Below are 14,873 nucleotides of genomic sequence, written 5' to 3'. Positions count from 1 at the left end.
CACTGGCAAGACCCTTCTCCTTTCCCCCTGGGAGCAGCTGCCACCCGTTCCCCAGGGCAAGGATAAATGCCATTCTGGACAAGCCCTTGGAATGCTCTGCACCTCTTGAGCCAATGTGCCAGCTCCTCTCCATCCCTCCTGATGAGGGACTGAGAGGCCAGGATGGTGCCTGGTCTGATGGGGCTCAGGGCAGCAAAGCCTTTGGCAATCACAACCCTCAGACACCTTCAGGGCTGGGGCATGGGCTGGATGCCTGTGCTGACTTCATCACTGTCCTGGGGCTCTCCCTGTTCCTCCTTGCAGCGGCAGCACGAGGGGATGCTCACCATGACCAAGGGTCCCCAGCACCTGGCTGAACCCACAGCATGTGGGACAAACTCTGGCAAGGTGCGGGGAGAAGTGAGCCATGCCCAACCTGCAGCGTTGGCACACAGCTCCTGCTCCAGAGTGCAGACCCTTGCCCTCAAGGGGCCACAGGAGACATCCCTGTCCAGCTGATCCCTCCTCCCCAGCATCCTGCAGCTGAGAGCTGGGCGAGCCCAGGCGGGCCTTCCCGCCGGTCCAGCCCAGACTTGAACGTCAGGGCCGTGCACAAGCAGAGTAAACGGGCGAGTGTGAGCGTGCCAAGTTGACACCGCACGCGCCAGGCGCGCAGGAACGGGCTGTGGACCACGCCAGGGACACCCACCAGCTGAGGTACGACTCCCATTCTTTGTCCCTCTCGCTCTTCCCGGATGCATGGTTGAAGCCAGGATGTGTGCAGCAGGGAAAGGTGCAGGGCAAATCTGATGCCACAGCCCCGGGAAAGGCGGCAGGGGATGGGCAGCCTCCGAGCACGGCTGTGCCAGGAGCAGAGCCTGGCACTCGGTGGCTGTGCCTGCACGGGGGAATCTGGTGCTGGGCCCCTCGGCACGGTGCGGCACAAGTGGGCACTGGGAGCTGCTTTGTGGCTTCTTGGCGTCGTGTGCACGGCATCCTTGCAGCATCGGGCACCCTTGCTGCCAGCCTGTGCTGGCACTGCATCACAGGGTGGGAGCAGAGTCCCACGGGATTGCACAGGCTGTTGGTGACTGGGTGGGTGATTCTGGAGCCAGGTGTTGCCCCAGCAATACTCACAGTAGATCTGGGGCCAGCACTGTCCAGGCTGCTCTCAGCCCTCCCCAGTGGGTGCCTGTTGCTTGGCCAGGGGAAGCGGAGCCTGCTCAGCCCCAGGGGCGGCACCCACACCCCGGGGGTGCAGAGCAGGTCTGCCCTGCTTTGCCGGCTTTGGGCGTGCTCTGAGTCACCGCAGCCGTGCGCTCCCAGCTCTGCGAGGCGCCTGGCTCGAACCCGCAGGCATCCCGGGCTCAGCTGCCAGGGCTTCAGCAGCGAGTGGGGGGAGCGAAGAGCATCACCCAGGTGATGGTAACAGAGTCACTCCTGCCACTCTTGGCTGTCCATCAGCCCGGACAGTGTGGCTGTGCCCTGCCCTGCAGGGGGTGATGTCCGCCCCTGCCTGCCTGCCCTCCCGCCTCTGCAAAATGGGAAGGGTTCCAAGGTATCAAAGCGTGGGGCAGGAGGCAGCGGCGGTGCTGGCAGGGCTCCATGTGGGAATGACTAAATACTTGCACGGGGTTGGAGAAGGAGCATCCCCATGCTCTAGGGTTTAGCGTTGGAGAACCATGGCGTGTGAACCTTGCAAAGCGAGAGGTCCCAGCAGCACCTGCATCCTCTGCAGGTTCTGCCCTGGGAGCAGCCTGTTCCTCTCATTCCTCCCTCGCAGCCCTGGGCAGCACTCAGCACCTCAGAGTGGCAAAGGGAAGAAACTGTGGCCTGGGGCAGTTCACAGTGCTGGTGGGCACTGGGAGGGACTGAGGGATAGGGACCAAAGGGTTGTTGTTGGGCTGAGGCAGGACAGGAGCCCCAGAGCTGTTTCCAGCCCAATCCCAGTGGCACCAGTACCCCATATCATGGGACCCCTGGGCATATGTTGTCGTAGGGTGCCAGGTTGGATGCGCAGAATCCTGCCCAGGGAGGGATGGCAGAGCTCCCACGGAGACATCAGGGCTGCATGTTCAGACAGCAGCAGAGGCTCTTCTGTGCAGTGACAGCATTGCCCACAGCACCAGGTCATGGCTGTGCCCTCTGAGTGGTAGGCTGAGTCCCTGTGGGAGTGTCCTCAGCCACATGCTGCCCCCCTGGCAGGGGCCCTGCAAGGCTTTGCCCGTGCCCAGCCTTGGGAGTATCACCTGCTACTGTCACCTCGCACAGACCCTGTGACACAACTGGGACCCTTGGGCGAGGCGGGCACTCTGCTGTCCACCCTGCCCATCCTCACCCGAGCAGGTGCTTCTCAGGGAGGCCTCAACTCCCACCACGTATGCAGGACCATGCTCAAGTCTGGGAGATGCCTCAGCAGGGACAAACCCAGTGCTGCCAGCTCCATGCCCAGGGCACCTGGAGAGAAGGCCAGTGCATGGAGTGCAAAGTGGGTGCACCCTGCTCTACTCTGCTCTGGGGTTGGCTCTGCTCGGGAGGACAGCCCAGAGCCTTTGCCAGGCAGGACCTTTGCCACTGCACTGTGGCTGTTGTCCCTCACCTCAGCATAAGCAAGACCTGACACCACAGTGACAGGCATGCTGTCGGGGGCCCCCTTTCCCATCTCTCCTCCTGGATGATCCCCCTGGAGCACAGGGCATGAGCATGTCCCGTGCTGAGGCTCTGCCGCTTGCCAGAGGCAGTGGCTTGGCTGCAGAGCCCCAGTCCCCTCCCAGCCCTGGCCAGCCGAGCTCTGCAGCCATCCCGGCCAGCGGGGCGTCCCCATCCCCCTGCGCCTTGCGGTAGCGCTCACTGCTTCGCGGAAAATGTGATGACTCGGCAGCCCCTGAGTTTCCAGGCCTGGTTCCAGCTGCTGGGTGGAGAAACCTTCTGCAGTTGTGTTTGGGTTTGGCACAGCTGAAGGCTTCACTATCAAGGGTGATTGGAGGGGAGATGTGGTATCCCCAGCCGAAGGAGGGCTCTCTCTCTCTGTGTCCCTACCTGAGGTGGCACGGTGTCACTGGGGTGGCCGTGGGGGAGGCAGTGCTGGCACAGCATGAGCAGCTTCAGTCCCGTGTGGAGGCTGCTGAGCCCTGCAGCGCCAGGGACAGGCCCTGGGCTCAGCTCCCAACAGTGCTTTGGGCTGTTTCCACTGCAGCCACAGCCCAAACTCCCTGAGCTCAGGGAGCACAGCCACTGGGACCCGAGGTTAAATCAGCGGGGCTGGTATAAACATGTGTTCCCATGGCAGGGGGTGACAGTTCGCTGTGCCACTAGGATAGGCAGAGGCTGCAAAAGCTGCTGGGATGTTTCCTGGTTCATGCTCAGAGGCCAATCCCATCCTGGGGGGCAGCAAGGCACCCCCCAAGCCCATCCTCATGCCAAGTGAGGTTAGCTCTCCCCTGGCTGGGGAGGTGCGGAGCAGTGGCACAGTGTGGCAGCAAGATCCGAGAGAACAGACACTGTGTTCCAGGAGTCCCTGCTTGGCTGCCCAGCCCAGAGAGCAGAGCAGGCAGAACAGACCCTTTGCTCTGAGGGCAAGCCAGTGTCCAGAGAAACTGCTTCCATGGTGGAGCTGTGCCCCCGTGCAGGGCTGCAGCAGCAGAGGTTGTGGCCAGAGCTGGAGATGGCTGGCTTTGCAGAGAGGCTGGTGCAGGGGCACAGAGGCTGTGCCCAGGCAGGTGCAGTAAGTATGCACAGATTCTCTCCAGCTGGGCCGGGCAGGCACAACCCAGCTGGAATGTCCCAGGACTCCAGTGACTGGGTTTGTCCTCTTGTTGGCCTGGAGCTGCTCTTTGGTATGCTTTGAAGCTGCAGGAGCCCCACCTTGACTCTGTAGTCTGGGAAAACCTCCTGTCTGTGCCACCACTGCAGGGGACACTCCCTTTGACACTGGGGGATGCAACATCTCCTTCCAGGGTTTTCCTTCATAATCAAGGTTCCCTTCTGTCCCATGTCCCTGGGTCACAATTCTCAGCCCAGCAAGGCCCTCCATCCTCACCGCCAGCCCCTGCTTCATCAGCCAGGGGCTCCTTGAATTCAGCTCTGCCATCACCTGCCACGCTCGAGGGACACCAGAGTCCCCAGCGCTGCCTGCACTGCCTCTATCCCAGCCACCCTCCAGGTGACCCTCCAGGCTGCTCATGGGAGCAAACAACCCTGTCACCTGTGCTGGCAGCCTGCACCCCACAATGGACATCCACTGAAAGCCTCTTTGCAAACATGTTTTGGGGACCAGCCAGCTGTAACCTCCTTGATCCTGCCCTGGGCCCCTGGGTAAACCTGGCAAACCCTCACTGCAGCGAGGAGCTCCAGTCTCCTCCCAGCTGGCTGCAGCTGCCCAGCTCTGGAAAGGGGCCTTTAAAAACAGTCCCCAGCCCACTGGAGACAGCAGCAATCAGGCCCAAATCTCCCCCTGTCTCATTTCTTGGGAGGTACTCCATCTCAGGGGCTGGAGGACCTCACCCCCAGTACCTGTGAGCACTCACCTGGCACTCAGGTGAGGGGGGGTGGCCAGCTGCCCATCATGCCAGTGTCCAGCAGCAGGGATGGGTATCCCAGAGCTGGCTGTGTCACTGGTTGATAATGCCACGTGCTAATGGATCTCAGTCCCAAATGCTTATCAGGGGATCTCTAAGAGCCAGAGCTCTTACCTTGGGCATCCATCACTTAAGCAGATGCACCCACGGCATTTTTGGCATTCAGCCCTTCGAGCTGTGGGCATTAAGGGTTAAAAATCTTGCCTGTGCTGGAGCCAAGGCATTGCCTTCTGCTCCCACCCTGATCTCTGTGTTCAGGGTGCAGGGGAAGGGTAGGTCTGGAGACAGAGTGACACGAAGAGGCTCTGGTGGTAGAGCTGTACCCTTCTGCTGGGGGACATCTGAGTCCTAGACAGAAGTGACAAACAAGCCCTCACTGCTGGGCTGGGCTGCGGGGCCAGGGCTCCTTTATCCTCAGCCCACTCCAGGCAGGGACCTCTGCAGAAACGTGACTGTGACCACGGCCCCGGACTCCTGGCACCAGTCCCATTTGGCCAGGACCTGGGAAATTAACTGTCGCCCATGCAAAGGGAAGGGGATTCATATTCTCAGTCCCCTTTCCCAGCTGGCTCCATCAGCCTGGGGGTTGTCAGAAGGGTTGGGGTATGGACCCGGGGTTGGAGATGGGTCCTAGACCAGGTCCCCTGTGTCCCCCTCTCCTCTCAATTGCATGCAGAGCTGGAGCTTTTCCGTGTCTTTGTCCAGATACTGGGGATTGTTCTGTCTGTCACAGGTCCCACCTGACAAACTTCTGAGTCTTTTGTCGAGGGATTTTGGTGTTCCAAAGGACAGGTGGGGGATGTGTTCTACTCTGACAGCTCGGTGGCTCACAGTAATGAGCAGAGTTTGAATAACCCCCATAGGTGGCCGTGCTGGCCACTGGGACAGACTCCCACGGCCACAAAGGCTGTACTGGCTTCCGGACTGATGCATCACTGAACCTCTTCCAGCACTGTCCCAGATCTCCAGCGCTGATGTGAAGCCAATGGCATCTCTGCTCTGAATGAGAGCTGGCATTCTGCCACGCATTGCACAGACACCGCAGAGCACGGCCCTGCACGCAGCCCGGGGGCACAGCCTGATCCCCAGGCAACCCCCAAAGCACAGCGCCTACCCACCTGGGCACAGGGCACAGCCACCCCCTCAGAAGGGCGAAGCGTGGTTCGGGCACCTCTGTGCCCGCCAGATGCCACTCCCAGGAGTCTCCCACAGTGTGCGCTCCGCCCGCCGCAGCCTGCGGGGACACGGCACAGAAACACCCTCAATCCCTGCCCTCGGCGTACCCAAACCCCCGCTCCCCGGCCGCACCTGCGCAGGAATTAATGCCCACAGAGCTGAAGGGTGTCTGAGGGTGCGGCACGCAGAGAGCCGGGGGGCACAGCACCCGCGGCCACACTCGTGTCGTCGCCCCCTGCCCCATCCCAGCTCATCGCTGCGCCCTCCTTCCCTCCCTCCCCGCGCTGGGGGCTGGTTCGGGCGCTCCCTCCCAGCCTGGGGCCGCCATCAGCCGCCAGTCCTGTCTCCTCCCCTCCCGCTCCTCCCGCCCCTCCGCTGCAGCTCCCGGAGCTCCTGCCGATGCCAGAGAGGGCTCCAGTCCCGCAGAGCCCCCGCCGCAGCGAGGTTCCCTGAGCCCCCGGCCAGCAGCGAGCCCCCCACCCCAGCCGGCAGCTCTGCCCGCAGCCGCTCTCTCCGGGCCAGCTGCGGAGTCACTTCAGAGGACACGGACCCGCGGGGACAACAGCAAATGCTCCCGGCGAGAGGCAGCCGCCCCCGCTGGGCTTCTCCCGGGCCGGAGGCGAGCTCTGCCCCTGCCCAGGGACAGCGGGCCCGGCCGAGGTGCCAAGCGCTGGCCGGTCCCCACTGATGTTATCTTGCCACCTGCGCTCGGAAAGCACGTGGGGACGCGACTCCTGGCAGCCGTGGGAGAAGGGGCTGGCTGGGGACAGCCACTGCTAAGAAATTGCCTTCCCCCCCACTCCCTCCCCAACTTGTCATCCCTCTGATCTGCAGCCACCAGGTCCCCCATGAGGTCACTGCTGCTCCCGCTGCTGGTGCTGTGGGTGCCGCGGCTCCCAGGGACCCTGGCAGAGGTAAGCGCCTGACTCCCCAGCCCCCTCTTTGGCTCCGCAGCTCTTGGCCGCAGCTCGCTGCCGCGAGGGGCTGCCCCGCCGGGGAAGGACGCGGGACTTCGGGTGCCTCTCTCTGGCCGTGCAGCTGCGCCCCATCAGCGGTGTTCTCTATTCCGAGAGCCGCTGCCCCCGCTGTCCCCGCTGCCCCCGCTGCCCCTCGCCCCAGCTCCCGGGACCGCAGCGTGTCCCTGCTGCCGTGGCTGCGCCGCTCCTCGCCCGGCAGTGGCCCGGCTGCTGTTCCCAAGGGTCCCCATCCGCTTCGCTCTCCTCTCCCAAAAGCCCCGCGATCGGTGAGGAGTCGGAATGAGTCCGCCCGCAGAGCCGAGGGGAAAGAACGCCAGGAACATGCTAGTTCTGCTGTGGCTTGTTGCAGGACAGGGAGTGGGCAGGAGACATTTCCTTTAACGTGGGGGGAACTGACGCCAGTCCAAAGCCGGGCACACCCTGCTGGGAGCAGGCTGTGAGAGAACGGGTGTCCCCGCTGCCGGGCAAGGTGCTGGGGGCTCCGAGGGCTCTGTTCTGCCCGTGGGGGGTGGCAGCTGAACTGGAGTCTGTGGTCCGTCCACGCTCTCCCCGTGGTGGGGAAGGAGGTGTAGAGGGAATGAGATTGCCAGGCCCTGTCCAGAGCTCGCTCCTTCCCTCCCTCTCCAGATCTTCTCCTGTGCTCTGGCTGGTTTGGTGGCCTCTTCCCCTGTGGGCATGGCCCCGTGTTGGTCTGCAGCCCCAGGACCCGTGCAAAAGGCCAGGGCAGCCCACAAGCTGCATCTGCCAAGTCTGTCTCCCTGTCTCCCTTAGCCGTGGCTAAGGGAGGTGTGAGAAGTGACCCAGGCTCTCCTAGGAAAAGGGGTCACAGCCCACAGATGCCATGTCAGGGTGGGACCCATACCTGGCCAGCCTGACCCCTGGCCTGGCACGGGCACCTCTCCCAGCTGTTGGTCTCAGCTCAGCCCCCCCCCCCCCCCCCCCCCCCCCATCCTGCCCCTCTCTCACTTGACACCTTCAATCCCCCAGGGTGATGGATGCAACCACACAGCACAGGCAGGGCTGGATGCACGAGGTGAAAGAGGTAAGACACAGGAACGAGGTTCCCAGGCTGAGAGGGGTGGGATGGTCTCGGTACCTGGAGTGGTGAGATGAGCAGATGTGCTGGACCACTCTTGGAGTTGAGTAGCTTTGTAAATACTCTGCTTTAGGCTAACTACGAGCTACAGATCATGCCCAGGGAAGGGGGAGAGTCAGTCCCATCTGTATGGGGGCACTGTGAGAGATGGACAAGGCTCCAAAGCTCCCTGCTTCCACAGAACACCAGGTGGGCTCAGCAGCAGCAGCACAGCCATAGGTGCCCTGCTCAGAGCCTTGGGGTTGCCTGGGTAGGATCAGAGTCTGTAAGGCAGCCCCACAGCTGCTGTGGGCCGGGAGTCAGCACAGTGCCCACATGGCATCAGCCTATGCCAGTGAGAAATCACCTGGATGATCCACAGGCACCTGTCAGGGCATGGGGTGTACCTGGATGTGGCTGTCTGCGATGGGGTTAGTGGGAACATGAGAGCAGTGCTGGGGTCACGGGCCTCTGGCCCGGTTCAGGTACATTTGTGCTGCAGATGTGAGGAAGGTGACAGAGGGAGGCAGGCAGTGAAACTGCTGGAAACTCAAGAGTAGCAGAGAAGCCTAGGTTGAGAACTCATACCTTCAGGAGATAAGAAAGAGCCTGCAGTAACAAACCATCCCTGCTTGAACTCCAGGCAGGACACAGACCTGTGGGTTGCCTTCAGGAGGAGCTCAGCTGTGCCTGGTGCTCTGGGTGTCTGCTGACAGCGAGGGTAGTCCAGGGCAGCTGGCCCGGGTACAGACACCTCACTCATGGGCACCCAGCTACATTCAGCCAACCCTTCCTAAGCAGTCTGATCCTAAACATGAACTTGAATTTCTCAGGGATGGCACTGAGAAGGCCTTTCCCAGGGACACTACATGCCCCTATTTGTGTCCCATCTGATGTCCTCTGGTCCCTCTGCCCTCACCAGCAGGCTCCAAACCACAGCATTGCATGGAACAGAATTTGCATGTAGTTCTGGAAGTGTTCAGCTCTGGGAAAGACACACACAGCTCCTGATCCGTGCCAAAGGTGTCCCTGCCCCGGGCTCACCCCACTGCTCCTCCCTGGCTGTGGAAAGGGTGCCCCTGGGCAGACCTCTGGGGCAGTCATTGTGCTTGGTTCATGCTGTCTCCCTGCCAGACCCTACGTAAGCCTGTCATAACGTGTTGTACACCATAAATTTTAAGTGCTAATTATTACACAAATGTCTTACTAGCACTAGAGCTCTCTTGGCATTTTCCAAAGGCTGAGAGCCACAGAGAGCTCATGGATGTGGCACTTGGGGACTCGGGTTAGTGCTGGACTTGGCAGTGCTGGGGGAACAGTTGGACTCAATGATCTTAAAGGGCTTTTCCAACCTAAATGATTCCATGACTGACAGCAAGGCTGAGGATGGGGGTGTGTAACAATCTGCTGGAGGCATTGGGAGGCAGAGATGGACCCTGCCCTGGTCACTCTGCCAGCTTGGCCCTGACAGACAGGCTCTGCCTGGCTCCTGTTGTGTAGGTGGTTCCTGAGCGGCTTTAAGGGCAGGAATTCAATAGCAGTTTCGGCCACTGACCCACCAATTAGGCCAAGCCCAGTTTGCCACTTCCCTGTCCCCAGACACTCTCCATTGGGATGCCACAGCACTGGCCCCACAGCCCCAGTGCACTGACCTGGCTGCTGCAGCACAAGCAAGGCAGGGACACACCTCAGCACGGGCTGGGGCCAGTCTGGTCCCACATTTCCTCCATGTGTGCAGTGTCCCACTCTTCCCATGTCACCTCTGAACTGGGCAGGACGGAGGCAACTCATTGTCTGGGTCCCCCCAAAGCAGCCTTTGCCCCCTTCTCTGTCAGAGCCCACACAGAGGCAGAGATTATTGCAGGGAGCAGAATGGCCCCCCTGCCATATCCATCCTGCCCCCCAACTGGCCACTGTCTTGCTTCTCCATGGTGGACCCAGAGCCTTCAACATCTTTTTGGGGGGCTCAAGCCAACACAGGTGGTGAGCAATGGATTATACCCAGCCAGGGAACTTCTCTGCCTTAAACAAGGACTCTCTGGACAAAGCACATGATGACCTGAAGCCTTCTGGTCTTTCTCCAGTGGAGCAGATGCTCCATGCTTAGGAGCATCTCTTTGACAGCTTCCCTTGACAGCTTCCTTTGACCTGAGTCCATGAAGGTTTCTGAACATTCTTGTGTTTGCCAAAGGCTGTTCAGAGCCCTCGGGGTCGGGGTGGTGGCCACTGCCTGGTGTACCCAGCAAGGGTGGGTGGCTGGGAGCTGGCCCTGCAGGCTGGCACCCAGCACCACCACTCCCTGCTGAGGGTTTCGGATTTGCCTCTGCAGGCACCCTCCTGAATGTCAGTGTGAGTGACCACGACCGGTCAGACTCCCTCCTTCTGTCCTGGGATGAGCCAGAGGGAGGTGCCAAGGGGTACTTGCTTGCCCTCTCCTCCCTGGAGTCAGGCACGCTGCTGCAGAATGGGTCTGCTGGACCCAACGCCACCAGCTTCTGGTTCCATGAGCTGACCCCTGGCACACGCTACGAGATCGAGGTGACAGCCGTGCTGGCCTGCATGGGCACCACCAGCCAGACCATCACAGCACAGACAAGTAAGGGCTCATCTCAGTGCTCCTACCAGTGATCGTTGTGCTGCTTTGGAGGGTGTTGTGCTGTTTGCATCGTTGTGCTGTTTGGAGTCCTACTAGTTTGTGGGGTCGTTGGGCTTTTCCTCACTTTCACAAGAACCAGGGTCCTTCCTTGGTCCCCAGAGTCCCAGGGGTCATTCCCTCTTCCTTGTGGAGGAAGGGTCCTGCCCCTGCACTTTATATGGGCTGGGTTCATGCTGTATCTTCTCCTACAATAACGGAGCTAATGATGGACCAGCCCGTGATGTGGCTTGCAGAGAGCTGAGGGGTGGAAAATGTCATGCTGGAGGTCTAGAAATAGCTACAAGGAAGGAGCGTCTGCTCCACACTTTTGGCACGTCTCTGTCAATCACTGCTCACCCCCAGGCCTTGCTCTGTGCCAAGGGCTGGGGAAGGGGACAGGGCTGGTGGCTCTACGACTCAGGTGGGGATGGCAGCCCTTGCCTGCACCTCTCCAGAAGATCATTGAGTAAATCAGTGCAGGTGAAGGTGGGAAACCTAGCAAAGGAGAGTAGAGCTGGAGGGAGGAGATTGGACAGTGCAAGGGCTGGTGTCAGGCAGCAGTGGCGGAAGCAGAAGCTGGTTCTCATAGAAAGGCAGGTGGCAGGACCCACAGGGCTAGCAGGAACAGAGGACCTGGCAGCAGGTAAGCTTCCAGGTGACGATTGCTTCGCCTTTATATGTTGGCCCTGACCAAGCCTCCCTGCTCAGTTCAGAGTAACTGCTGAGACTGATCCAAGGGGATGGTGCAGCCCACACAGCCCATGGGAGGCTGGTGAGCAGTGAGGGAGGTGATGGGGCTGTGCTTCGGGGATCCTTGCTGGAGCCTCTCTGCTCTGGAGACAGGCTGAGAGAGATGGGGTTGTTCAGCCTGGAGAAAAGAAGGCTCCAGGGTGACCTTGAAGTGCCTTTTAGTACCTAAAGGGGATTTGAAAATAGAGAAAGGGACTTTTTACGTGGGCAGATGGTGGCAGGACAAGAGGGAAGAGTTTTAAACTGGCAGAAGAGAAGTTTACATCAGATCTTAGGAAGAAATTCTTCCCTGTGAGGGTGATGAAGCCCTGGCACAGGTTGTCCAGAGAAGCTGTGGCTGCCCCATCCCTGGAAGTGTCCAAGGCCAGGTTGGCCGGGGCTTGGAGCAGCTTGGTCTGATGGAAGTTGTCCCTGCCCATGGTGGGAGGTGGAACTAGATGAGCTTTAAGTTCTCTTCTAACCCAAACCATCCTGTGATTCTGTGACTGGGTCCTGTGAAGCTGGCTGGCAGCACCTCACCAGGCAAAGGCAAGTTCCACCAGCCTGTGAGCAGCTTGCCAGGTCAGGCACCCCCAGGCAAGCAGCCAGCAGTGCCTGTGCCATGTCCGATGCAGGTCCGTCAGCTGTCCGCAACCTGAGCCTGAGCAGCGGCGGGAGCTCTGCCTCGCTGCGAGCAGCCTGGGCACATGGGCACGGCCAGCGTGACGGGTACCGCCTGGCCCTGTGGCACAGCGACTCCCAGACCCTGGTGAGGAACGTGTCCCTCCTGCCCAGCACCTCCACCTTCCTCTTCGACGGGCTGCTGGCTGGCAGCGAGTATGCCTTGAAGGTCAGCACGCTGGCTGGGACCAGCCAGGCCAGCACCACTATCCACCAGTGGACAGGTAGGGAAGGATGGGTGTGCCTGCCCAAGGAGGAAGGGGTGGTAGAAGGGGTTTGGCAGGAAGGATGCAGCACATATGCTGGGCTGGTGAGGAGAGGAGGTCTCCAGGCTTTGGATGGGGAGCTTGTGTATGGTGGGGAGCAGCTGGAGTGTTTCAGGGGAAAACTTGGGCCTGCCTTGCAGCACCCACAGCTTGGGTTTGTGTGTTCCCAAGGGAGGGACGCAGTCTGGGGGTCCTGGATCTCTTGGCTGCTGAGAGCTGCAGGAGTGCTGCATTACCCAGTCTCCCACCCCTCTGCCCTGCAGCCTGAAAGAACATGACAGTATGGAGGGACCCCAAGGGCCCCCCAACCTGCATGGGAGGGGGCACGGGAGGGTAGTCCCCTACCAGACCTTCAGCCCCCACGCCATAGAGAGCAACTGTGGGCACAGAGGCCCCTGGGGAGAGAGGAGGGTCCAGGGACCACCGGCCCCAGTGCTGAGCCTCATTGTGTCCTGCTCTTCCCCTCAGCTCCCTCCATCCCCACCCAGCTGAGGCTCAGCCCGGGTTCCAGCACCAGCCTTGTCGCCTCCTGGGCAGGTGCTGCAGGGGCTGCCTGGCTTCACCTCGAGCTCCGCAACCTCCTCACCCAAAAGGTCAGCACAACCCTGTCGGCCAGGAGGGGCCTCACCAGCTACACCTTCCAGCATCTCCACCCCGGCACTCAGTACTGGCTGGGGCTCAGCGCCATGGCTGGGTCCCACACCGCAGTGGGACCCAATGCCACTGCCTGGACATGTGAGTATGAACTTGGTGACCCCAGCTTTCTCCCTGCCTCTGGTCCAGCCTCTGAATCCAAAGGCCTCCTGCCAGAGTCTCGGGTGCACAGGGTGATCTTCCTTGGACCTGGCTGAAAGCTGCTCCAGGACCCAGCTCTGGGGTACTGCTGTAGTGGGGCCAGTGAATCCCTTCAGCAGGTGGATTCCCTGTGCTGGCCTGCTTCCCCCTGGGATGCAGTGGGAGCAGCCTGTGGTCTCTCCCCAAGGAGAAGGATGGAAGGGCAGCAGATCCCACTGGTGTTCAGTGCTGCTGGGGCTTGGCCCTCATGTGCCTCAGGGCTGTACAGGAGCAGCAGAAAAAATGGGGCAGGGGGGCAGCAGTTGAGCTGGTTTGAACTGGAGGCCTCTGGAGGGGCTTATAGAAAAGCAAGAAAGACTTTTCACATGGGCAGACAGTGATAGGACAAGAGGTGAAGGGTTTTAAACTAAAATGTGAGAGACTTAGATTAGATTTTAGGAAGAAATTCTTTCCTGTGAGGGTGATGAAGCCCTGGCACAGGGTGCCCAGAGCAGCTGTGGCTGCCCCATCCCTGGCAGTGTCCAAGCCTGGGTTGGACAGGGCTTGGAGCAACCTGGGATAGTGGAAGGTGTCCCTGCCCATGGCAGGGGGTGGAATGAATGAGCTTTAAGATCCTTTCCAATCCAAACTATTCCACAATTCTATGATTCTATGAAATGGATTTTTGGTGCTCTTTGATTGCTGTCAAGGACGTGTTGTGGTAGCACCTAATAAACTCATCCTGGTGGATGTTCCCAACATGATGGGTGCTGTGCAAATACAGCCAAGGAATCCAGGAGCCTCTGGCAGGTCAAAACAGTGTGGGGACTATTGCACCATTCCCCCAGCCCACTCTCTGCTCCGGCCTCAGACTGATGAGGACCCTGGAAGAGGGGGACTTTGCTAGTGACACCATGTCCACAGCACAGTAAAAAGTTCCAGTCCTGAACTTGCTCTCCCAGATGTTTCCAGAAAAACCAGGAGGGAAATAGAGAGGGCAGAGTAGGTTCACACTGAACACCAAGGTAGCGTTGACCCTCAAACGATGGCGGTGCCAAGCTGCAGACTCAGAGCTGCTGTGGCCAGTGACTTGTCCTGGCACTGGCCAGACACTGGTCAAGTGCACGCTGGGAGGACCTGGTGCCACCAGGTGTCAAGTCTCCAACTCTTCCTGCTCCACCTGCCAGCCCAGGAAGCTGGAGCCTGCTCCCTGCTGACTGTGCAGATGGGATTTTGGAAGGCCTCCAGAGCTCCAGCTGGTTTGTTTCTGCTCTGGAGTGAGGCTGATTCCTGCTGTTGCTGTCTGCGGCTCTGACCTGCTCCACTGAACAAAATTCCCCCGTGCCAGACGCACAAGCCGGGGCGTCTGGCCAGGAGTTTGGTCCAGGCCAGTTCCTGGGAATATCAGCAAGCTCATGGTGGGATGTGAGTGGAGTGGAGGGAGACTCTCAGGAATTTCTCAGCAAGGCTGCCAGCTTTGTCTGGACTCTTGTTAGTCCAGGAATGCTTGTGCTGGGGAGTGGAGATGGCACGCTCCAAAAGGATGTCTGAGGCTGGACGTAACCCTGCTGGGAATGAGGCCCAGGAGAATATGGGATACAGGGTACCCCATAATCCTGACTCACACAATCCTATTCCCTTCCAGACCCCCTGAGCCCTGGCAATGTGACCCTGAGCAGTGCAGAGGAGCAGAACTCCTTGCAGGCTCGCTGGAGTATCCCAGGGGGACAGAGGGACTTCTACCTGGTGACCCTGCGAGAAGGAGAGGACAGCATTCCAACAAGGAACATCTCTGTTGGTGGGGACAACGATCATGTCACCTTCCACGGGCTGAGCCCTGGCCAGCAGTACTCTGTCCAGGTGGTGGCGGTGGCAGGGCCGTACAGGGCATCAGCGCACAGCACAGTAGCCTGGACAGGTGAGCATAAGCCCATGTGTGGCCCTTGGGCTGTTCCTGCTGCCCGATGAAGGGGCTGCTGCCTGCAGGGGGCTGAGGGGGAGGCA

The 14,873-nt window shown here is 60.2% G+C and overlaps 1 protein-coding gene across 5 annotated transcripts in view; it reads left to right on the top strand.

The window, feature by feature from the left end:
• Positions 1–607: 607 nt before the first annotated feature.
• LOC116455329 (receptor-type tyrosine-protein phosphatase V-like) overlaps positions 608–14,873 on the top strand; it is a 40,846-nt gene continuing 26,580 nt past the window's right edge. The window contains exons 1-7 of one of the 5 annotated variants that reach the window (XM_032133032.1): positions 608–696; positions 6,567–6,646; positions 7,697–7,751; positions 10,114–10,380; positions 11,784–12,053; positions 12,564–12,830; positions 14,515–14,787. In XM_032133032.1, coding sequence (XP_031988923.1) covers positions 6,581–6,646; positions 7,697–7,751; positions 10,114–10,380; positions 11,784–12,053; positions 12,564–12,830; positions 14,515–14,787 — 1,198 coding nt within the window. In that variant the 5' untranslated portion in view covers positions 608–696; positions 6,567–6,580. Of the gene's footprint in view, positions 697–6,067; positions 6,647–7,696; positions 7,752–10,113; positions 10,381–11,783; positions 12,054–12,563; positions 12,831–14,514; positions 14,788–14,873 lie in introns of those variants that run through there. The other 4 variants (XM_032133037.1, XM_032133036.1, XM_032133033.1 and 1 more) reach the window with 4 other exon arrangements.

The sequence above is a fragment of the Corvus moneduloides genome, chromosome 24 (assembly GCF_009650955.1).
Source record: "Corvus moneduloides isolate bCorMon1 chromosome 24, bCorMon1.pri, whole genome shotgun sequence".
NCBI classification, from domain to species: domain Eukaryota; kingdom Metazoa; phylum Chordata; class Aves; order Passeriformes; family Corvidae; genus Corvus; species Corvus moneduloides.
Note: the sequence above shows the minus strand (reverse complement) of the source record. Positions and strands in the feature narration are given on the sequence as shown.